The sequence below is a fragment of the Lithobates pipiens genome, unplaced genomic scaffold, assembly GCF_037356315.1.
Source record: "Lithobates pipiens isolate NorthernLeopardFrog02 unplaced genomic scaffold, aLitPip1_a1.2 Scaffold_16, whole genome shotgun sequence".
NCBI classification, from domain to species: Eukaryota; Metazoa; Chordata; class Amphibia; order Anura; family Ranidae; genus Lithobates; species Lithobates pipiens.
The window spans coordinates 107,791,088-107,816,218 of NW_027507748.1; the positions used below are offsets into that span (position 1 = coordinate 107,791,088).

Genomic DNA, 25,131 nt, shown 5'->3' on the forward strand with positions numbered 1-25,131 from the left:
GACCGCTATCGGTCCACAATACATAGGGTTGCCGTGCACTACTGCTGACCGCTGCCCTATACTGCAGCAGTCCTTCATTGGTATAGGGACTGACGTACAGTCTGCTAATCACTAACACACAACCTGCTTGGTCCACAAAAGTTCTTATAAGGACTGGTAACTTGGTATAGGGTGCTACGGTACATAGGCCTGAGTGCGTTACAGTCTGCTGTTCTGTAAGGACCGCTATCGGTCCACAATACATAGGGTTGCCGTGCACTACTGCTGACCGCTGCCCTATACTGCAGCAGTCCTTCAGCGGTATAGGGACTGACGCACAGTCTGCTAAACACTAACACACAACCTGCTTGGTCCACAAAAGTTTTTATAAGGACTGGTAACTTGGTATAGGGTGCTACGGTACATAGGCCTGAGTGCAGTACAGTCTGCTGTTCTGTAAGGACCGCTATCGGTCCACAATACATAGGGTTGCCGTGCACTACTGCTGACCGCTGCCCTATACTGCAGCAGTCCTTCATTGGTATAGGGACTGACGTACAGTCTGCTAATCACTAACACACAACCTGCTTGGTCCACAAAAGTTCTTATAAGGACTGGTAACTTGGTATAGGGTGCTACGGTACATAGGCCTGAGTGCGTTACAGTCTGCTGTTCTGTAAGGACCGCTATCGGTCCACAATACATAGGGTTGCCGTGCACTACTGCTGACCGCTGCCCTATACTGCAGCAGTCCTTCATTGGTATAGGGACTGACGTACAGTCTGCTAATCACTAACACACAACCTGCTTGTTCCACAAAAGTTCTTATAAGGACTGGTAACTTGGTATAGGGTGCTACGGTACATAGGCTTGAGTGCGGTACAGTCTGCTGTTCTGTAAGGACCGCTATCGGTCCACAATAGATAGGGTTGACGTGCACCACTGCTGACCGCTGCCCTATACTGCAGCAGTCCTTCAGCGGTATAGGGACTGACGTACAGTCTGCTAAACACTAATACACAACCTGCTTGGTCCACAAAAGTTCTTATAAGGACTGGTAACTTGGTATAGGGTGCTACGGTACATAGGCTTGAGTGCGGTACAGTCTGCTGTTCTGTAAGGACCGCTATCGGTCCACAATAGATAGGGTTGACGTGCACCACTGCTGACCGCTGCCCTATACTGCAGCAGTCCTTCAGCGGTATAGGGACTGACGCACAGTCTGCTAAACACTAACACACAACCTGCTTGGTCCACAAAAGTTTTTATAAGGACTGGTAACTTGGTATAGGGTGCTACGGTACATAGGCCTGAGTGCGTTACAGTCTGCTGTTCTGTAAGGACCGCTATCGGTCCACAATACATAGGGTTGCCGTGCACTACTGCTGACCGCTGCCCTATACTGCAGCAGTCCTTCATTGGTATAGGGACTGACGTACAGTCTGCTAATCACTAACACACAACCTGCTTGGTCCACAAAAGTTCTTATAAGGACTGGTAACTTGGTATAGGGTGCTACGGTACATAGGCCTGAGTGCGTTACAGTCTGCTGTTCTGTAAGGACCGCTATCGGTCCACAATACATAGGGTTGCCGTGCACTACTGCTGACCGCTGCCCTATACTGCAGCAGTCCTTCAGCGGTATAGGGACTGACGCACAGTCTGCTAAACACTAACACACAACCTGCTTGGTCCACAAAAGTTCTTATAAGGACTGGTAACTTGGTATAGGGTGCTACGGTACATAGGCCTGAGTGCAGTACAGTCTGCTGTTCTGTAAGGACCGCTATCGGTCCACAATACATAGGGTTGCCGTGCACTACTGCTGACCGCTGCCCTATACTGCAGCAGTCCTTCATTGGTATAGGGACTGACGTACAGTCTGCTAATCACTAACACACAACCTGCTTGTTCCACAAAAGTTCTTATAAGGACTGGTAACTTGGTATAGGGTGCTACGGTACATAGGCTTGAGTGCGGTACAGTCTGCTGTTCTGTAAGGACCGCTATCGGTCCACAATAGATAGGGTTGACGTGCACCACTGCTGACCGCTGCCCTATACTGCAGCAGTCCTTCAGCGGTATAGGGACTGACGTACAGTCTGCTAAACACTAATACACAACCTGCTTGGTCCACAAAAGTTCTTATAAGGACTGGTAACTTGGTATAGGGTGCTACGGTACATAGGCTTGAGTGCGGTACAGTCTGCTGTTCTGTAAGGACCGCTATCGGTCCACAATAGATAGGGTTGACGTGCACCACTGCTGACCGCTGCCCTATACTGCAGCAGTCCTTCAGCGGTATAGGGACTGACGTACAGTCTGCTAAACACTAATACACAACCTGCTTGGTCCACAAAAGTTCTTATAAGGACTGGTAACTTGGTATAGGGTGCTACGGTACATAGGCTTGAGTGCGGTACAGTCTGCTGTTCTGTAAGGACCGCTATAGGTCCACAATAGATAGGGTTGACGTGCACCACTGCTGACCGCTCACCTATACTGCAGCAGTCCTTCAGCGGTATAGGGACTAAGAGTTTTGTCACAGGGTCATTTAAAAAATGACATGCAGAGGAAGAGGCAGGCCCTTCCGCAGGGGTGGTAGGGGTAGGGCAGGAGCAACAGGCTTGAGCCAAAGTGGGAAGTTGCAGAAGGTGCGTTCAATTACTTTAAAGGATGCACCAGACTTGGTTGAGTGGCTCGCTCAGCCTTACTCTTCTGCACCCTCCTCATCCTCTCGATCTGCACCCTCTTCTTCACTCTCTGCTATGTGCACCCCCAAAGACACTACCACCAACAACACGACCACCACCACCACCACCACATACCTTCCGCTTGAGTCACTGGAATTATTTTCCGATCCATATCAAGAGGACATTTCTGATGCGCAGCCACTCTTGGTATTGGATCAGGAAGAGGAGGTAGCAACAAGCGCTACTCAGCAGTCTGACGCCAGTACCCAGATCAGCCCAAGGAGGAGGTTGGTCCCCGGTGTTGCTGCCTACTCTACTTATAGCGGTGGGGAAGGTGACGTTGATGATGACGTGTCTAGTGATGTCACGTGGGTGCCCACAAGAGAGGAAGAGGAGGGGAGTTCAGAGGGAGATATGGACCAGCAGATAGGGAGGAGAAGCAGCAATGACTTACATTGCACAGCAGGGACAAAGCAGACTGCAAATGTATCAGGAGCGAGTCATCGACCATGTACGGTCACATCTGGCGCTCCCAGGACACCGGCACATGGCTCCGCAGTGTGGGCTTTTTTTAACGTGTCCGCTGCTGACAATAGCGTTGCCATCTGCAATCTTTGCAGTCAACGCGTTAGTCGCGGTAAGCCCAATACTCACCTAGGGACGACCGCCTTAAGAAGGCACATGAGCAGCCATCACCGAGCCCAGTGGGAGCAACGGAACACACAAAGCCACACTGCAGGCTCTCACCGTCCAGCCTCGTCTTCTACTTCTCCTTCTCCTCTCTCCTCACAATTGTCCTCCACTCCACCTTCCATCACGCCAAGCTCACATTTTTCTGCAAAAAGGCAGGCTTCCGTGGGCCTAATGTTTGAGCGTAAAAAAATGATGACGCCGGATAACCCTCTTGCCCAACGGTTGGCGGCTGGCTTGTCAGAACTCATAGCCCGCCAACTACTGCCATATAAACTGGTGGACTCGGAGGCCTTTCGCAAATTTGTGGCCATTGGAACACCACAATGGAAGGTCCCAGGAAGGAAGTATTTCTCAGAGAAGGGCATCCCAGAGCTATATGGCCATGTTCAGCGGCAAGTGAATGTATCTCTGGCACACAGTGTCGGTGCCAAGATACATCTGACCACAGACACGTGGTCTAGCAAACACGGGCAGGGAAGGTATATCAGTTTTACTGCCCACTGGGTGAACCTTCTGACGGCCGTCAAGCATGTAACCCGTGGCACCCGTGTAGATTTGGTTTTACCGCCACGGATTGCATGCAGGCCTGACTCTTCTTCTCCTCCTCCTACTCCATCCTCCTCCCTCTCCTCCTCAGCTGCCTCCTCCTTTTCCGCTGCTAGCGTCTCTTCCACTGCACCGCCCAAGCTCCCCAGAACCTATTCCACATGCCAGGTGAGACGTTGCCATGCCGTGCTGCGTCTGTTGTGCCTGGAAGCAAAGAGCCACACTGGCCCGGCACTCCTTTCAGCTTTGCGTTCACAGGCAGATGAGTGGCTAACACCGCTCAATTTGACAGTTGGTAAAGTGGTGTGTGACAACGGTGCCAATCTGCTTAGCGCATTGAAACAGGGCAAAATCACGCACGTGCCGTGCATGGCACACGTCTTAAACTTGGTCGTGCAGCGATTCCTTGTCAAATACCCTGGGGTCCAGGACATCTTGCGGCAGGCAAGGAAAATCTCGGCCCATTTCAGAAGATCTTACACGGCCATGGCTCGCCTTGCTGACATTCAGCGGCGACACCATCTGCCGGTCAGACGTCTTATTTGCGATTGCCCGACGCGATGGAACTCAACCTTCTATATGCTTGATAGGCTGCTCCAGCAGAAACGTGCAGTTAACGTCTACCTGTATGAACTCTGCGAAAGAAACGGTTCTGGGGAGCTGGGTTTTTTTTCACCGCGCCAGTGGCTGCTCATGCGCGACACATGCAGACTTCTGCGGCCATTTGAGGAGATCACCAAACTGGTCAGTCGCAGCCATGGCGCCATCAGTGACATGGTACCTTATGCCTTCTTTCTGGAGCGTGCATTGCGTCGTGTCATTGATCAGGCTGTGGAGGAGCAGGAGCGGGAAGATGAGGAAGTCGCAATGCTGGATGAATTCCCAGGGGGGGCTACTCTATCTGAGACAAGTCAACAACAGGAGTCTGATGAGGAGTCAGAGGAGGATGGTGCCGGGGCGGATGAGCAGGAGCAAGAAGAGCATGCTTTAAACCTTTCTGGGATCCCTGTTGTGCGAGGATGGGGAGAGGAGAATGAAGAGGACGACATTATCCTGGATGATGAGCAGGAGCCAGGCCACCACACCGCTTCCACTTTAGTGCAAATGGGGGCCTTCATGCTCCAGTGTTTTAATAGGGACCCCCGTATAAAAAGCATGAGGGTCAAGGACCAGTACTGGGTGGCAACGTACTTAGACCCCCGGTACAAACACAAAATGGCGGAAATGTTACCGCCGTCGCAGAGGGCTGTCAGAATGCAGCACTTCCAGGCCTTGCTTCGAGAAATGCTGCATTCTGCTTTTGCGTGCGCTGGCAGAGGAGCAATTCCCACTCCCAGAGAAGGATTTGCGGGTACCAATCCAACAGCGCCTGCAAGAAGAGGCCGGTTTGAAGATGTGTTGGTGACTTCGGATATGAGGTCATTCTTTCAGCCGACCCATCGACAGGTGTCATCCGGATCCAGCATCAGGGAACGCCTAGACCGTCAGGTGTCCGACTACATTGGGTTAACGGCCGATGTGGACGCTCTGAGGAGTGATGAACCCCTAGACTACTGGGTGGGCAGGCTTGACCTCTGGCCAGAGCTTGCCCAATTTGCAATCGAACTGTTGGCTTGCCCCTCATCCAGTGTCCTGTCCGAAAGGACGTTCAGCGCAGCAGGGGGGATTGTGACCGATAAGCGTACTCGCCTAGCTCACCACAGTGTTAACTACCTCACATTTCTAAAAATGAATGAGGCATGGATCTCGGAGGAATTCAACACATGTGATCAGTAGACCATGTATATGTCTATAAACAATTTTTGGAATCAAGCACACAGACCTTCTTAATTCATTTGGCTCACTTCCCTGACCCAAAAAAGCACACCGTACTATATGCCCCTACCCTCCTCTTTGAAGAGGTTGAGCGGTGTCATATTTCTACTGGGGCTGCTTATTATGAGGGGTTCCCACCATCCCTGTGCTGTGCTGACTTCCTCCTGGGTGTTCTTATTATGAGGGGCTCCCACCATCCCTGTGCTGTGCTGACTTCCTCCTGGGGGTTCTTATTATGAGGGGATCACACCATCCCTGTGCTGTGCTGACTTCCTCCTGGGGCTGCTTACGGTGCTGCTGTCAGCGCTGTATGTCACGGAGCTGCTGTCAGCGCTGTATGTCACGGAGCTGCTGTCAGCGCTGTATGTCACGGAGCTGCTGTCAGCGCTGTATGTCACGGAGCTGCTGTCAGCGCTGTATGTCACGGAGCTGCTGTCAGCGCTGTATGTCACGGAGCTGCTGTCAGCGCTGTATGTCACGGAGCTGCTGTCAGCGCTGTATGTCACGGAGCTGCTGTCAGCGCTGTATGTCACGGAGCTGCTGTCAGCGCTGTATGTCACGGAGCTGCTGTCAGCGCTGTATGTCACGGTGCTGCTGTCAGCGCTGTATGTCACGGAGCTGCTGTCAGCGCTGTATGTCACGGAGCTGCTGTCAGCGCTGTATGTCACGGAGCTGCTGTCAGCGCTGTATGTCACGGAGCTGCTGTCAGCGCTGTATGTCACGGAGCTGCTGTCAGCGCTGTATGTCACGGTGCTGATGTCAGTGCTCTGTATTACGGTGCTGCTGTCAGTGCTCTGTATCTCCTGCACCCTCTTGTTTGCCTACCCTGGTCCCTGACCTTCCCTCTCCTCCATTGCCTTCATTAGCTCCATAGTCCTGAATTGTCAGAACAATTTCCCAAATAAAAAAAAAATGCTTGTAGTTATCGATCCCAAATTCACCTCATACATGTATTATGCTATTGTCCAGGTGGTGGGACTACGTGCTACCCCCTAATAATTACCCCGTGGCCGCAAATTCGACCTAAAGGTTTGCGAAATTCGCCTCCCATTGAAGTCAATGGAGCCCGCGGCGAACGGTCGTTTTCGCGAACGTTTGTGTCCGTTCGCGTTTCGCGTTCGCGAAACGTCCCGTCGGAAGTTCGTCCATCACTACTGGTTACCCTGCGCCAGTGTGCAAATATCAGAACCCAGATCAGCACCAGCACACAATCTCAGGTGTCAACTTAAGATTAATATTTACATGACCCCAGGGCAGCTGCCTCCTCCCAGCTTTCTCCAGACACAACCCAGTGAGTGAGATGGTGCCTCTCAGGGCTGAATCCCTTGTGGTGTGGTTCTGTAGCCAGTTCTGTTAAAATTCAATTTGAGCATTTGGTCCTGGCACCTCCAGTGTCTCAGAATATTTATCTATATTCCAGTAGGGGACACTTGCCCTCCAGGGATTGGCCATAACCTGATAAATATTCAGGCTGCTTGATTTGAATCTCCCGCCCTAAGCTCTGGAAGCTTCTTCAAGAGGCAGAGGAAGTCATCAAACTCCCAGCCTGTGAGACCCTGAACAGGCCAGAACAAACAATTGCTGCTCTCTTGATTACAAAAGGAGCTTAGCAACCTATGCTAAGAGGGTGATTCAAATAAATATATTGGTCCAGTTTGGACCAATGTAAATACTGTATGCATATTGCATACCTGGCCAATCCCTGTGGATGAGGAGAATCATTGTAGTATATCCACCACTACTACAGGGAACACTGTTTTTCACAATGAATGTGAAGAGTTCTGACTGGACAATGTGGTCATTCACTTCATAAATGCAGTTAAACAGGGTTTTCTCATCAATATAGGTAATATAATGATTGAGGATAAACCCAGAAGAGGCCCAGAAGAGGTTACCGAAAAATGTAATCCCATTATTAACGCTAAAAGAATACAAATTGAGTCAAAACTATGCTCTCTCTAACACAATATCGGAGGGCATTTTCTGTATATTTAAGAAAATTGCATCTTGGGCAGCTAACTACATTCACTTTCAAAGATGCACAATATTTTTGCCATTAAATTTGTGGCAGTTTTCCACTTCAAACATAAGCAAAAATTAAGAAGTGTTTAGGGAACTGTGAACCTTATAATCTACCCTATAATTTGTCTCACTGGTCCTGTTTTGCATTTCTGTGCTCTGTCATAAAAGGTACTTACGAAAATACAATCTCTTGCTCCTTGACAGAACCAAAATATTTGGACATGGCATATGCAATTGTAGATTTGAACAAATTCAATTCACTGTTGTCCCACGTATACTGTTAATATACAAAATATTTGATGTTAGAAACATATACAGTATATACACGCAAACACACACACATATATATATTTTACACACATCCATGTATACTGTATATGCAGTTAGATCAACATATATTAGGACACAGACACAATTTACTTTTGGCTCTGTATGCCACCAAAATAAAATGTAAATGAAACAATCCAAATTAATTTGAAGTGCAGACTTTCAGCTTTAATTCAAGGGGTTCAACATAAATATCAAGTACACATTTTAGGAACTGCAACTATTTTCATACACAGTCCCCCCATTTTCAGGGACTCAAATGTACAAATGAATTGGACAAATGAATATAATCATAAATAAATAAAATGTTCATTTTTAATATTTTGTTGAGAATCCTTTACTGGCAATAACTGCCTCAAGTCTGGAACCCATGGACATTACCAAAGACTGGGTTTCCTCCTTTCTGATGCTTTGCCAGGCTCTAACTGCAGCCGTCTTTAGTTTTTCTTTGTGGGTCTTTCTGCCTTTAGTTTTGCCTTCAGTGAAATGCATGCTAAATGCATTGAGATCAGGTGATTAACGCGACCATTGCAGAATATTCTACTTCTTTTCTTTAAAAAGCTCCTAGGTTTGCTTTTGCAGTATGTTTTGGATCATTGTCCATCTGTACTCTAAAGCGCCGTCCAATCAACTTTGCTGCATTTGGCTGAATCTGGGCTGACAGTATATCTCTAAACACTGCAGAATTCGTCCAGTTGCTTCTGTCTTCTGTCACATCATCAATAAACACCAATGACCCAGTGCCACTGGAAGGCACACCATCACACTGCCTCCTCCATGTTTTACAGGTGAGTCTGTGTGCTTTGGATCATGAGCTGTTCCAAGCCACACTTTTTTCTTCCCGTCATTCTGGTACAGATTAATCTTAGTGTCAGCTGTCCAAAGAATGTTTTTCCAGAATTGGTCTGGCTTTTGTAGATGTTTTTTGGCAAAATCTAATCTGGCTTTTCGATTCTTCAGGCTTATGAATGGCACCTTGTGATGAACCCCCTGTATTTGCTCTTGTGAAGTCTTCTCTCGATTGTAGACTTTGACAATGATACGCTCACCTCCTGGATAGTGTCCTTCACTTGTCTGGATGTTGTGAATTTGTTTTTCTTTACCATAGAGAGAATCTTGGGATCATTCTGTTGTCTTCCATGGACATCCAGGCCTTTTTATGTTGCTGAGCTCACTAGTGCATTCTTCTTTCCTCAGAATGTACCAAGCTGTTGATTTGGCCTCTCCTAATGTTGCTCATATCTCTCTGATGGATTTGTTTCATTTTTGAAGCCTGTTTTGTTTTGTTTTTGAAGCCTGTTTCACTTGCATGGACAGCTCCTTTGAACGCATGATGTAGGTTCACAGCAAAAGATTCCAAATGCAAATACCACATTTAGAATTAACTCCAGGCCTTTTACCTGCTTAATTGATGAAGAAATAATGAAGAAGTAGCCCACACCTGGCCATAAAACAGGTTTTGAGTCAATTGTCCAATTACTGTCCCTTGAGCTGTAATTCCTAAACCATTCCTCTGATTTGGATGTACATACTCTCAAATTAAACAAGGAGTGTGCAATTTCAGCCACTATCCATTATATAACTAGCTTGAACATGTCTGGGAAATACCTGGGAAAAACTAAAATTGTGTCCAAATATATATGGATCTAACTGTATATATTGTGTTGAAGGGAGAGAGGGAGACTCTATCCAATGAAGTCTGCACAGAATTCCAATAGGTGCATCTGGCAGACAGCCAAGTATGACATCACAAGTTAGATTTTCCATGGTGTTGAGTGAAGCCTGCATGGTTTTGGCACTAATTTCACTTTGCAGAGCTAGTGGCAAGAAGCGGTAGACTGACCACTAAATAAGGGAATACTTTTCAGATTACTACCAATAAAAAGGAGTACTACACTGTCTGCCAATGTAAAATGGTACTTCATTGTCCACCAATGTAAGTGGGAATATCTCCAGTGACCACCAATATTAAGGGGGACTTACACTATCAATAAACATAAGGGGGCACCACTAAATGTAAGGGGCCCCTAAATGAGATAGGCGACAGTCATTTTTTCCCACTAATTACCAATATAAGGGGGCACTTCTCAGATAAACACAGTTGTAAAGAGGGCTCCTCTGCCATTGACCACCAATACAAGGGAATACTTTTCCTTGACCCCCTAAAAGGAGGCATTTATCCACTGACCAATGTAAAGAGGCCCTTTATTTTTCTGCCCATTAGTATCACTTATTTCAGTTCATGATTGTTTCTAAAAAAATGTTTTTGTATAGAAAGGGGCGTTAAAACCATTTCTGCTGCGGCCATTAAATAGTTCAGCTATTCAGCTTTTCTTTAATTTATACAATGCTTAACTTACTGATTACTATAATGCACAGTGAACTATAGATATATTTATTTTGTGGGGGTTCCTGGACCTGAAAGTTGTTCCATGGCAAAAAGGATGGGGAAGGCTGGATTAGACCAATCCAAAAACAATCCAAAACCTGTTTATAGATAAGACCAAGCCAAAACAGCAATCCAAGACGGTAAACTCACACTAATGTGCATGCATGTACTGTATATCGATATTATTAAATCAAGCTTTACATTTCCTTCCGTTGTGCTATGTCTTTTTTATTTAAATGTAACCTGTTCTTCACCCATGCTAGGCAAAATAACAAGTTCTCTTTAGAGGCAATTGCTTTTCAATCACCATGCTTCCACTTTTATAAACTGTAACGCAGGAATTTTCTAATGGTATGTAGCGCTGACACATATTCACCTATTAATGTCATGTAAATATTCTACAATGCAAGCGTATGGACAATTCTATGGCTTAGTATTTGGCACCATCTAATAGGTTTTTTCTTAAGTTTTAAACACAATACAGGAAGTGACTGTTGTTTTGTTTAGAAGGTTGACCCTTTTACCCAGGAGGCTTGATGACCTACCCATGAACACTTTCTCTAGCAGTGCATGCTGGGTAGGAAAAAAAAGGAACTCTCTCTCTTGGGATCACGTGACCAGCCTGTGAGAATCTGTGCTGAAGCCTCCCGTTAGAAGGGGCCCACAGCCAGCACAGATCGCAACTTCTACAGCTTGTGTGAGTGACCTGATGGTGCACGAGACATAGTGACCGGATTGGAGACATGCAGAGACACTCGTTTGAGCATCGGCAGATCGGGTTCACCCAGCATAGCAGAACGGAGTGACGGAGCCACTTGACGGAAAAGCAAGCTACAGTCACCGGACCGAAGCTACGCTACGGAGTTCCAATCCAGTTGGTGAGTGGCTCACAACCCACAGTTTGTTAACTTTTACACGCAGATAGACTCATACACAGGCCTCATCTGGGATTTATAGTTCCACAAAGGAGGAGCCGAGTAACTGACACTGAGCAGGTTTGAGGCCTATCTGCTCTGACGTTTATAAGTGTTGTAACATAGTTACTGAAGCTACACCAGGAGCTCCTTTACCTCAACATAATTTGCTGTAATCTGTGGATGACAAAGAGTTACTTTAGCTAGCAAAGACAAGAAGATCAAAGACTATGTACTTTAAGTGAGATCTCACGCATAGCTTTAAAAGTAGGAGGAGCTCCCAGGTATAAATTATATATATATATATTTATTGTTTGTAATTGTTTATGTTGAAATTCATTGTACTGTCATCCTATGTTGGGGTGACAGCACAATTACTGTAACCACCTTTGAAATATATTTACAGTAAAATATATCTGGTTAAGTATCCAGCTTGTGTGTAGTGTTGTTTTTCTCCCAGCACCAGAGGATCCTGAGGTTACAATACAGGTATATTGCATTACATTATATTGTACTGTATTGTATTGCACCACAGCTGTGTCAAAGGGGACTGAGTCAGTTCAAGGAGGGGTTCATTAGCAGAGTGCAGGCCCAATCAAATTCAGCCGCTCCTTCGGGGATAAGTGCTACAGGTAGATCAAGAAAAGCTTTTGGTGCCTCCTATAAAGTTAGCCTGCTACTTTGCCTAGCTCAACTTACGCCTCCATAAAAAATTTATATGTAAATAGATACAAGATAAATTAAAAATAAAGTTGACATTCTCTAGATATTTTTTAACTAATAAAACAAGATGAGCTCTACCCTTACCGCAGCTTCTCCCAGTCCAGCTTTCAGACTAATCCTTACTTTGATTGAATCTGCTGTAACTGGAAAGCACAGAAAAAATTTAATTGTTAGTTTTGCATTTATGATACCTTCACAAACAATTGTATATATGGTAAACACATCCATGAGAAAGAATAGCTTTCCATCCCTACAAGTGGACTGCACATAGAACTAAACATCCACCATATTTCAGTATCATGATGGAGAGAGGGTTGCACCAATTCCTATGGACTGTATAGTTCCATTTGGCAGGGTACTTTTCTCACTGAATGCTTTAAACTTACTGATACTAATATACTGATTTGGTCAGCATAGGAAAATGATGTATTCGCTTCTCCAGGCCTTTCCTATGGCCAAAAATGATTGAATATGTTCTTTTTCCAAGCGAGGTTGCCGACTATGAAGTAATATATGTACAGTCACAATTCAAATGAAATGCTAACTTTTTTTTTTTTTTGTTTGTTTAAATTAGAGTGGGCATGAATTTTAATTTCTTTTTGGTTTTTTTCATGTCAGAGACCCCCACTGGGAGGTCTTTTCTCCCATCCTGTTCAACATCTCCCTGTCTCCTATCTTCTCTCCTTTTCAGCACTACAGCCCCTACAAAACTCTTCTGCATTTAACACTTCTGATTCAGAGGCTCATGTTCCCTGCTGCCAGGTGTGTAATCATTTTTTCACTAGGGAAGTTATGAAGAAAAATGCTTTGCATGCTTGTGGGCATGATCAATAAAGTCAATGTTGCTTCAAGGTTAATGGCTTTTAGTATGCTGCTTTCCCCCATTTGCTTTGTTATGGTTTAGAAAAATAGGGTCTGAAGGGGCACTAAAGAGATTGTGTGAGCAAAATAAGCCCATTGTTTGTGTCATTGGCAGTGAAAAACACTCCCCGCATTGGTGTAAGTGCCAGCAATGATGACCTGTAGCATGTGTCAGGGCCAGCAATTACCCCCATCAAGATTCTGGCACAACAACAACCCCCAATATAAGTCCAGGCCAACAATAACTCCCTGTAAGGGTCAAGGCCAACACTAATCTCCAGTGAGTGTCAGGGCCCCCTCACAAGCACAAATTCACACTTCACCAATCCTTCTCTGTGTCAAACAAGAACTCATCTTCCTTCAACACAATCTCCCCCAGCACAATTCCCGATCATGCCATAAAAATACACAAGTCTCACTCTAGGAAAAAAAAAACACATCTAAAAGAACAGATCTTCTTCTATCAGAAATGTCCTCTCCTCAGTACATACCTTACTTATGCAGACCATTAACCCTCAGATACTGAGCGGCACCATGTGCACAGTCAGGGGCCTCCTCTGCTCTGATCCGCATTGTACCTGAATTTAGACAGGATCACAGCATTGCAGGGATTTCTGTGTACTATCACAGTGCAGGCACCAAAAAGTAGACCTGGGGTACTTCTCGGCAGACTCTTTTGGGGTGGTGTTATTTATCTACTGTTTCCCTGTCCTTGTTGAAGTTGGGGTCCAAGGAAGGAACTATAGCACACGGCAGTAACCACAGATATTTGACTCTTCTAGAATTGTTAAATGCTGAGGAGCCTGATGAAGGTTGCAGGACAGGAATAGATGGTAGGAAAAGGGACTGCCAGAAAAGTGAGTATAATACCTCTTTCTTTGTAGGGACTTGCCATTAGGAATTTTCTAGGGAACTAACAGGTTCTCTTTAAAACCTTCCATTGAAAAATAAATGATTACTACTGTTAGATGTCAACATTTGCATAAACTAAAGAGCAGTTGTTTTTTTAGATGCAGTTCCTTTTGTGCAAAAAGGGGGTGTACTGGACTCTGCAACACATTCACATTTACAAAGTGCTAATATCTTTATGTAATCGGGGAAAGGAAAGGTTCATTTTAAGATGTTGGGGGTAACTGTACAGTCATGTAGAGTATAAGCCCTATAATAACATAGCGTGAAGTGGCCTATGAAAACCTCTTTCTGCTTATAGAAGAATATGTCTCTGAAGGATGAAAACTACACTTGCGTCATTAGCAGAGCTCAGAAGCTACTAGACATATAAAGAAAGTTAGAGACTGTCATTGATAGCAAAGTAATATCCTGCTTACATGGGTCCCCTTCTGTAGTCCACCCAACTGTCCTCCCTTCAATTTTGTTATTGTTTTGTAGCCATTCATGTAAAGGTTGGAAGTAACTCAGTAGAGGTTTGGCATTCATCTTCAGCTCCCCCGTTATGCTCTCCAGGGCTTCAGTCCAAGGTTTTGAATTCCCCAGTTCTAACATAGACCTGCAGAAGTTTGTTAAAGTTAATAAAACTGTGAGAAAACAAGACCTAATATAAACCTGTTTTTAAAACAGTGAAAATGGGAATAATTCACTTGTATTTCACTCACTTTAATTTATTGCCTGCTGCTGTGGAGTTAGTTATGTCACAGGAATGAAGAGGACCAGTGTGACTGGCAGCCTTACAAAGAGCATCCTGGAACTGGAACTGATAAATGGTTCTGGTATAATACCTGAATAAGCAGGAAATATGCATGTTACAAATCTAGGAGGTCAACAATAAAGTTAATTTAAATAGCAAAAAGTTCTGTTTATTTGCAAAGGTGTGTAATGATTTGAAATATTTGGGGAATCTGACAACAATTCATATTTAATATCAATATGGCATCTGTAACAAGGGAATGTTTCCAGTGTTCAGATACATTGCTAGAAGATCCCCAAAATTAGTGAGCTGGGATTGAGAGAGAGAGGTGTTAAGAGAGAAGTTGCTAAGTCAGGCCCTTAATTTATGAAAGATGGACAGGAGGACAGAAGGACCCAGCATCAGTAATAGAAACAAGACATACCTGTGCTCAGATCCCAATAGCTTGTACATGCATATATAACCTACCAGGTGCTAAAGTTTACGTTCTACATTACTATTGTGATCTCTGAATAGTGAATATTTTATCTATCAGTCAGTTGTGCCACTGTTCAACACAGAAAAGGAGCCTCCTAAACACTTAGGCCCCTTTCACATGGGAGATTCCATCAGGTCCACCTGTCAGTTTTTTAGGCGGACCTGATTAGAAAGGTCCATACATTCCCATGGACAGATGGGTATAAATGGAGTTGTGTCTGTTTACATGTGCCGATCTCTGGGTCAGATCCAGTCTTTAAAAAAAAAATGGAAGGGGATCTGTCTTCTTCTGTTTGGGTGGATTGATTCGGAGGGTTGTCAATTGTAAATGGACAGTGGAGTCCTTTTACTCCTGGCCACCCAAAGAGCAGAGCAGGCTCTGTCCGTGTCCGCTCTGCAGTAACTGACCGGACATGGATGTGTCATCCACCAGCTCTGCTCTGATCAGCAGGAGATCTGTGAGCTGCTGATTGGAACAGAATCCGCCCCGTGTGAAAGAAACCTTATCTATCCCAAGTCCTTAATAGAAAAACTATGAACCAGCACAAAAAAAGGTACTGTTAATGGACTACCATGGACATTACATATGCTATGTAAACTATAAGTTATGCATATTTTATATCAACAAAACCTTAAAATATAAATAATACACTGTCAGCTGCCATGTTTCCATAAAGAGGTCATTTATTATACAAACATTAAAAACATACTAGTATACCTGCCCTCTTTAAACGCTTGCCGACCAGCCACCATCATTTTACTGCAGCAGGTCAGCACGATCCTGTGAACCATCGTAGCTATATGTCGGCTAGTGGGATCGGGATAACAGGCGCACGCGTGCCGCTGGAGGTGCGTGCGTGCCCGCTACACAGCGGGGGTGCCGATGCTCATGGCCAACAGTTACGAAGACCGCCGGCCATGAGCATGAGAGACAGAACAGGGATGAGTGTGTATAAACACACACTTCCCTGTTCTGTTCTGAGAGGAGTGACAGATCGTGTGCTCCTATTAGCTAGGAACCATGATCCGTCACTTCCTCTAGTCAGTCCCCTCTCCCTTCAGTTAGAAACACACACTAGGGAACACAGTTAATCCCTCGATTGCCCCCTAATGTTAACCCCTCCCCTGGCAGTGACATTTGTACAGTAATCAGTGCATTTTTATAGCACTGATCGCTGTATGAATGCCAATGATCCCAAAAATGTGTCAAAAATGTCCGATGTGTCCGCCATAATGTCGCAGTCCCGATAAAAATCGCAGATCACCACCATTACCAGTAAAAAAAAATTATAATAATAAAAATGCTAAAAATCTATCCCCTATTTTGTAGACGCTATAACTTTTGGGCAAACCAATCAATATCTATCAATATATATTACGCTTTATTTTTTTATCAAAAATATGTATGTAGCGGATGAGATTTGGGATCAAATGTCACACGCATTGTAAATTTAGTTTTTGCCTGAGGACCCTACGGTGCTCAGGGTTAATTGTGTAGGTAAGCCTTAACACCAGTCTGGCCAGGCCATGTTTAGAAGTTCTGCCTGGTCATGTGAGCGGTGAGGTGCACATGACAGGCTAGAACCAGGTCTGGTAGAATGTTTTGGTATCAGCCCTCTCTGAGCCAATCAGCATGAGTACCGAGCCAGCTGAGGAGTCTGGGAGGGGGTACTTAAGCAGGTGTGGGTCACGTGTTCGGGGTTACAGAGTTGTTCGTGAGACCCGTGTGGTCTGTTCTGGTTCCAGGACCGGGGTAGCCCCGTGAGGGGTCCCGGTTATGGGGTGTTCGACATCCCGCAACATGTTCCTGTCAGTGACCCCTGGTAGACCCATCTGGTCTGGGGTAGGGTAGGTGCCCGAGTCTCGGAACCTGCTGGTCCGAGGCACTGTAACTGAGGGAGGATTCAAAGTGTCCGGGTGTGCTCTCGGCTTGGAGGGACACCACAGCTCATGGAAGTGACCAAGGGATGTCTCTTCGGAGGGGGGCCAGCAAGTGGCATCCTGAGAAGTGCCTGGTCACTAAGTTGGGAAGGACATTGATGAGTTCACACTTTTCCAGTACCACAAAGGAAGCGGGAAACATTTCAGGTATGGTTGGAAAAAGGTTCCTGTATACTCTCAGTTGATTGTTCAAGTTTGAGTCAACGTGCTGACTGCCATGATCTCTGGCTAGAGATCTGTTCAGCTTTGAAGTGCCCAGCTGCGAGTGGCTACTCTCTGGGTGGAAATAGAGACTGTGTTAAACCTGCAGTTAAAGGTACCGGAGTTCTTCACCCGTGCCCTCTGTTCCTTAAGAGACTGTGTTTGTGAAAGTTCTACTGCAAAATAAAACCTTTTCAAAGGACTTTATATGTGTCAGTGTACAAGTCGTTGGGTATCAACCCTGGGAACCCCTAGATGTGGAAGAACAGGCCAAGAAAAGATAACCGGTAAGCCCATTCAGTCAAGGCCGCCCTGCAATGGGTTATGGCTGCTACATTATAGCCTGCAACGGGTTATGGCCTGGTCATTCAGCAGCCAAATCTTCTGGGGCTGAAGTGGTTAAAACCCACCCATCATAGGCCCTCAACCTCATGAATATACACGGTAAGGATATATAGCATACACAATATGGTGTTGGATAATATGGGTGCCCAAATGTCAACTAATATAATGGAACAGCACAGTGTATTTGAAAGTTCACTGGCACAATACCTGATAAATGAATAATCATTTGCAACGTGGAACAGAGCAGCAGGATCACAGTATGTCTCATCATGACCAACTGGCTCCACTACACCAACAAGCTCTCGCCTAATAGAAAAATAAAGTGTAAGAGAATCATAGAAACATACTACAAAAGAGTAAATAACACACTGGTGCTATCCAGTTTAAAGTAATTAAATGCACATGGGCCCTCATGTAGATTGTGAACTAGGATCCCAGGACATATACTTAGGGGCTTCATCCTCACAGTTCTTCATCATTACAAAAGGCTGTATCTGGATATCATGTGGTCATTGTACTAATAAATAATTTGTTCTATTCAAATGGGTTTTATACCATACAGAATACTCCATGTGGTATATGCAGTTGGAGAAAGCATTCAGACTTAACATTTAAAGTCATGATCTGATTACACAGCTCAATAAAGCCTAAAAAATAAACACATATTAGCTGTGTATTACAAGAGGTGCAAAGAGGGTTTTGGTTGCTCTTTAAACCCCTCATCTCCCCCAGTTCCTCTTATGGCTTTATCCACATATAAAAAAAAATTAATTAAACTAAACATAAAGGGGGAGGTTTACTAAAGCTGGTGTGCACCGAATCAGGTGCAACTGTGTATAGTAACCAAAAAGCTTCTAGGTCGGCGATGGTGAACCTTTAGCATCCCAGATGATTTGGAACTACATTTCCTACAATGCTCATGCACTCTGCAGTGTAGTTGAGCATCGTGGGAAATGTGGTTCCAAAACATCTGGGGTGCTAAGGTCCGCCATCACTGTTCTAGGTTGTATTGTCAAAGCTTAATTAAACAAGTTGAAGTTAGAAGCTGATTGTTTACTGTGGACAACTGTACCAGATTCTGTGTGCAACAGTGTCAGTAAGTATCCCCCAAAGTGTACATTTTATTGGTATCCAACACTAATGCTCCTGCCCTAGCCTTTGGTCTACTAAGGTCTTAAAGTGAATACAGTCCCAATTACAAATGTCTTGTACAGCATAACCTTAATAGTGTTAATGCTTATTAAAATTGAATATCAGTTTCGATTACATACTATTTAAAGATGTCTTCTTTTATAACTGACATAAGCGAATGCTTACTTCATTTCCCACCAAGTCTTCATCCACTGGTCCTTTGGGATTTCTCCTCTGAAGACTTTCCATCTCCATTCTTCCAGCATGTATGTGAAAGGCAATGTGCCGACAATGGTGAGAGCTTGTCTGAGCAAGAAGTTTATTTCAGTTTCTGGAAGTAATTTCACAAACAAATGTGTTATATTTAACACCTGGGAGATATATCGTAGGCACCTATGATTTCTAAATGAATAATATTAAAAATATCTGGGGGGATGCAAATTGCAATTCTTAGTAACTATGGCTCATCATAATGTTGCATCAATGTATATCTCTGTGTTATTTACCCGGCCTCGCTAATCTGTATTACTAAGCACAATGGCTGTTTATTTTATTGGTATCTACTGTATGATGCATTAATTAAATGAAACATTTTTTTTAATATCAGTTATTAATACCATATATACTCGAGTATAAGCCGAGATTTTCAGCCTCTTTTTTGAGGCTGAAAGTGCCCCCCTCGGCTTATACTCGAGTCACCGCCGTCTGTCTACCCGATCAGCGTGTCATGCAGACAGACGGCGGCCATACCACTATTCAAAAGCCGCGCCTCCCTGTCTGTGATAGGCGGAACACTCAATTTCCCAGCAGTCAGTGGTCCGCCTATCACGGACATCCGCTCATCCTCATACTACGGACGAGGATGAGAGGATGTCCGTGATAGGCGGAACACAGACTGCTGGGAAATTGAGTGTTCCGCCTATCACAGACGGAGGCGCGGCTTTTGAACAGTGGAATGGCCGCCGTCTGTCACAGACGAGAAGAGGTGCGGCGATCCTGGCATGGCCGCCGTATGTGCAGAAGGACACAGGCTCAGGACACAGGTAGGCTGGACACACAGGGCGGCTGGACACACAGGGCGGCTGGACACACAGGGCGGCTGGACACACAGGGCGGCTGGACACACCGGGATGGACGGACACACAGGGATGGACGGACACACAGGGATGGACGGACACACAGGGATGGACAGGCATGTCTCACCCTCGGCTTATACACGAGTCAATAAGTTTTCCCATTTTTTTTGTGGTAAATTGGGGGCCTCGGCTTATATTCGGATCGACCTATACTCGAGTATATACGGTAATTGGAGCTACATTACAGATTTCACATATGACTGAAAGAATTGTTAAATATAAAATATGGCACTGTATGTTCAATTGGTATTTATTTTGAGTCATTAGTGCAGGCTTTGCCAAGCTTTTTAACAGGTTGAGACTCCCTTTTAGGTCTAAGGAACCCTTTGCTAATTAATAATTACTGTATGTACAGCCCACGGTACATTAGCATGAACAATGAGCCGAGGCACAGGAATAAATAAATGCATGTATTTGACACCATAGTTCTGTTCTATACAACATTATTATTATTATTATTATTATTATAAATAATAGATATCTAAAAGAATAACTGGTGTCAGTGGTTACATATTTGTCAATAATAAATGATGGCTCTAAGAACACCTAGCGACCTCTGGAGAAACCCTAGTTATGCATCACTGTAACATTTACCCAAATTTCGGTTTCACATAAACACTATTGCTCAGCAGAGGCACAAGGTGTCCTTTAATTCAATGACACAGCTATGTGATTAAGGTTCTACAAATAACATTAAAAAAAAAAAAAAGAAGAAGAAGACTCACGTACACTATATTACCAAAAGTATTGGGATGCCTGCTATTACACACACATGAACTTTAATGGCATCCTAGTCTTAGTCTGTAGGGTTCATTATTGACTTGGTCCACCTTTTGCAACTATAAAAGTTTATCTCTTCTGGGAAGACTGTCAACAAGCTTTAGGAGTGTGTCTATGGGAATGTTTGACCATTCTTCCAGAAGAATATTTGTGAGGTTAGGCACTGATGTGGACGAGAAGGCCTGGCTCGTAGTCTTTGGTAAAATTCATCCCAAAGATGTTCTGTCGGGTTGAGGTGCAGGTGAGTCATGTTCCTCCACCCCAAACTCGCTCATCCATGTCTTTATGGACCTTGCTTTGTGCACTGATCCAAATCATTTGGTGGAGGGGGGTTATGGTGTGTGTTTATTTTTCAGGGGTTGGGCTTGGCCCCTTAGTTCTAGTGAAGGGAACTCTTAAGGTGTCAGCATACCAAGACATTTTGGACAATTTCATGCTACCAATTTTGTGGGAACAGTTTGGGGATGGCCCCTTCCTTGTCCAACATCACTGTGCCACCAGTGCACAAAGCAAGGTCCATAAAGACATGGATGTGAGTTTGGGGTGGAGGAACTTGACTGGTTTGTACAGTCCTGACCTCAACCTGATAGAACACCTTTGGGACGAATTCAAGCGGAGACTGCGAGCCAGGCCTTCCCGTCCATATCAGTGCCTGACCTCACAAATGCGCTTTTGGAAGAATGGTCAAACATTCCCATAAACACACTCCTAAACCTTGTGGACAGCCTTCCTAGAAGAGCTGAAGCTGTTATAGCTGCAAAGGGTGGAACAACTCAATATTGAACAAACAGACTAAGACTGGGACGTCATTAAAGTTCTTGTGCGTGTAAAGGCAGGCATCCCAATACTTTTGGCAATATAGTGTATAACAGAGGATTTTCCACACTTTTGTTAGAGACTGTGCTCATACCTTTGAATTGTTTGGGATGGAAACGAGGGACACCTATTAACAAAAGTATGTAGACATAGGACACACCCCCTTAAAGGATGATTATACCAACAAAAATTATTAGTTAAACCCACAAGCTATTTTTTTTTGTTTTACTATTCCTTTATTTTGGCTTTTAAAATGTACAAATGCAGCAATTTAAAAATTGGATGAAGTGTTCAGCACTGTAAAACACTTTTTAAAAGATAAAAAGTGCATTTTATATACAACTATAAAATTCATACCAAAATGAGGGACAAATAAGGAGGAAAGAGGGACAGAGGGACTGTTGTTTCAAATCAGGGACAATCCCTCGAAATCAGGGACAGTTGAAAGCTATGCCGTGCTATTTATAAGAGTTTTCTAACTTGGGCCTTTGTATTAATAAAGTGCAATACCCATGTACCCCACTAGATGTCACCATTTCATTTGTACTTTTTAGAATAAACACTTGTCCCAGCAAACACATGGATTTTTTTTCCCAGTGATTCTCAACACAACTTGGTAATGTAGACACAGGTTCTAATGAGAGCAATACATTGTTTCATGTCTACGGATAATTCCTATGATGGAAAATGCTTTATCAGGTTCAAGGGGGATAGAAGGTTTGGGGGGAAGCTTGGGGGAGCCAGTGAAAAAAATTGGTTTTACAGCTTCCGGCATTGCTTATTACGCACAGCATGCACATTTTCTAGTAACAGACAATGCAAAGAAAATGCTGTGTTTGTATGTGAATTTGATCATTTAAATCAAGGATATGCAATTAGCAAACCTCTAGCTGTTGCAAAACTACAAGTCCCATCATGTCTCTGCCTCTGGGTGTCATGCTTGTGGCTGTCAGTTTTGCTATGCCTCATGGGAGTTGTAGTTCTGCAACAGCTGGAGGTCGCTAATTACATATCCCTGATTTAAATCACTCATTTACTCAGTTTTGGTCCTGACAATGGCAAGTATTTGGCAGGTGAAATAGGTTTTTTGTCTATTCATTTTATTTGTCTCGGCAGGAATAGGAACAGGGCAAATGTTTAATGGTTTTGTATAGATTTTCTATCATGGTCAAGACTAAGCGTAAAATTAAAAAAAAACTATCCGCGTATATTTTTTTCAGGTACAAATGTTAAAGTGGAGTTACACCGAATTTTTTTTTTTAAAGTCAGCAGCTACAAATACTGCAGCTGCTGACTTGTAAAATATGGACACTTACCTGTCCAGGATGCTCGCAATGTCGGCACCTGAAGCTGATCTGTCCCTTGGCTCTCAGGTGGAGGCACCGCCATCTTGGGTAAGGGAATCAGGAAATGAAGCCTTTGCGGCTTCACAGCCTGGTTCTCTACTGCGCACATGCGAGGCACGCTGCGTGATTCCGCTGGTCCCTGCTGTCTTCTGGGACCTGTGTGTCTCCTAGAAGACAGCAGGGGGGGATATAGCATAGATATCCACGGATACTGTGGCTATCTATGCTCAGAAGTGGGAGAAAATACCACAGGTATCTGCTCCCCCTCCACCCTGCAAAATGTGACACCGGAGGGGGGGGGGTTCCGAAAAAAGAGGAAGTTACATTTTTGTGTGGAACTCCACTTTAAGGTGAATATGAAACATTGCATATTACGATCTGGAAGGTGGAGCTATAGGCTGGTTTTCACATGTTTCAGCCTAATATTTACATAAACTTTTATGTTTTGAGGGGGGTTGACCAGAGGCGTACCTAGAGCATTTGGCATCCAGGGCAGGCCCTGGCTGGGCTGGCTGTGGCTCGCAGGCTCTGGCTGGGCTGTCTGTGGCTGGCTGGCCCTGGCTGGGCTGGCAGGCTGTGGCTGGCAGGTCCTGGCTGGGGTGGCAAGCTGTGGCTAGGCTGGCAGGCAGGATGGCTTCATACTTCCCTTCATGTCAATAGCCTTCTACCCAAATAATGACCGATCGCATTGTCTCTGTAATTTAATTTATTTTAAGGCAAACAGAGATAATTCCTCCACGCACTGTTTGCCTTAAAGTAAATCTGGGCAGGCGGCACACCACACGTCATCAAATGATGTCACGTGTAGCGCCTTTATGCACTGTGACCCAGACCAGACACCTCTAAGCGGTGCCAGCCTAACATCCCTCAATGTGGCCCCCAGGAGGAAAGCCCCCCATTGGTTACGCCAATTGGTTTGACCCTTTTGTACACTTACAGGAGACTGCGGACAAGAAGCCACCAAGCTCTGTGGTGCTCTCCATCCCAGTATGGCATTATTGGCCATGCTCTACCTGAGGGTCTTTTAGCATTCCTCCCAGATGGAGTAAAGGCTTAAAGATAGACTGAGGGTACAGAGAAGCTGCAAGGTGAAGAGAACTTGGAGATGGAGACAACCAAATCTGCTGACTCTTTTTCATGGGAAGTATTAGTGGCCCACAGGGCTGCCAATAAGGGGGTACCACTGGTCCTCCTGTAAGGGGCCTGGGCACACAGCAGGGCCCAGGCAGCAGGGGGAATCAGATGTGGGCAGGACAGGAAGGATGATCAGTGCAGTGGGGGGGATGTAGCAATTACAGGAATGATGAAAGCCGGTTTCTCCTCCTCTCACTCCTGTCCACATCTTATTCCCCCTGCTTTTTGCCGGATGCTTTTCTACGGGGGGATCTGTATCACTGTGCACTTTGTAAAATCACTAACTATGCTCATTCATAACTGAAGCATAGTAAACTGTGTTTGCCATGCTTCAGGTTATGAATGCACAGGGGCCTCTGTCTCCTGTTCATTCATCTGCAGCGCAGCTGGGGTTGCAGAGAAAGAAATTGAAGAATCCATGTCCTCAATTCCTTTATTTGTCTTAAAGGTGAGATATCAGGGGTCTGTTTAGACCCCTCATATTTTACCCAAGCCCCCCCAACAGCAATAAAAAAAAATAGAATAAATTATTTAATGCCTTCCTACATGACACTCTGATACCTAGAGACATGCAGAGTTCCTTTCTTTCGGTAATTCCCAAACCTGATAAGGATCCTTCCCTGTGTGCCAATTATAGGCCTATAGCCCTTCTCAGTTCAGACCTGAAAATGTTTACCAAACTGCTCTCAATCCGCCTGAACATGATCCTGCCATCCCTGATCCATAAGGACCAGGTGGGTTTTGTTCCCTTACGACAAGTGGGAGACAACACCAGAAAGATAATTGACTTAGTTGAGGTGGCGAACAGGGAGAGCAAGCAAGCTCTGTTACTTAGCTTGGATGCAGAAAAGGTTTGATCGCCTGGGCTGGCCCTTTCTGTTTGCCATGCAGGGCTATATCGGACTTAGGGGACCCTTTTATAGAGCCATCCAGCACCTGTATTTAGATCCTTCCTCTCAAGTGAAAACCCCTTTTGCAGTATCTGCCTCGATACCGGTGAGGAATGGCACCAGGCAGGGGTGCCCTTTTTCGCCCCTGCTTTTGTGTATTGAACCCCTAGCAGCCACTATCCGACAGAACCCGGACATTAAGGGCATGATGGTCCGTGATAGGGAATTTAAATCTCTATTTGCGGACAATATAATTCTTAGGCCGCGTACACACGGGCGGACTGTATGGCCTACTTAGTCCGTCGAAACACATTTTAGCGGACAGTC

General features: G+C 44.9%; 1 protein-coding gene across 1 annotated transcript in view; it reads right to left on the reverse strand.

The window, feature by feature from the left end:
* The window catches only part of ACE2 (angiotensin converting enzyme 2), a 103,184-nt gene that overhangs the window by 9,850 nt on the left and 68,203 nt on the right, over positions 1-25,131 (reverse strand). The window contains exons 10-15 of the mRNA XM_077480237.1: positions 18,889-19,033; positions 17,779-17,877; positions 14,576-14,698; positions 14,291-14,469; positions 12,186-12,244; positions 7,925-8,025 (exon numbers count right to left, since the gene is read on the reverse strand). Of these exons, the coding sequence (XP_077336363.1) occupies positions 7,925-8,025; positions 12,186-12,244; positions 14,291-14,469; positions 14,576-14,698; positions 17,779-17,877; positions 18,889-19,033 (706 nt within the window). The remainder of the gene's footprint in view (positions 1-7,924; positions 8,026-12,185; positions 12,245-14,290; positions 14,470-14,575; positions 14,699-17,778; positions 17,878-18,888; positions 19,034-25,131) is intronic.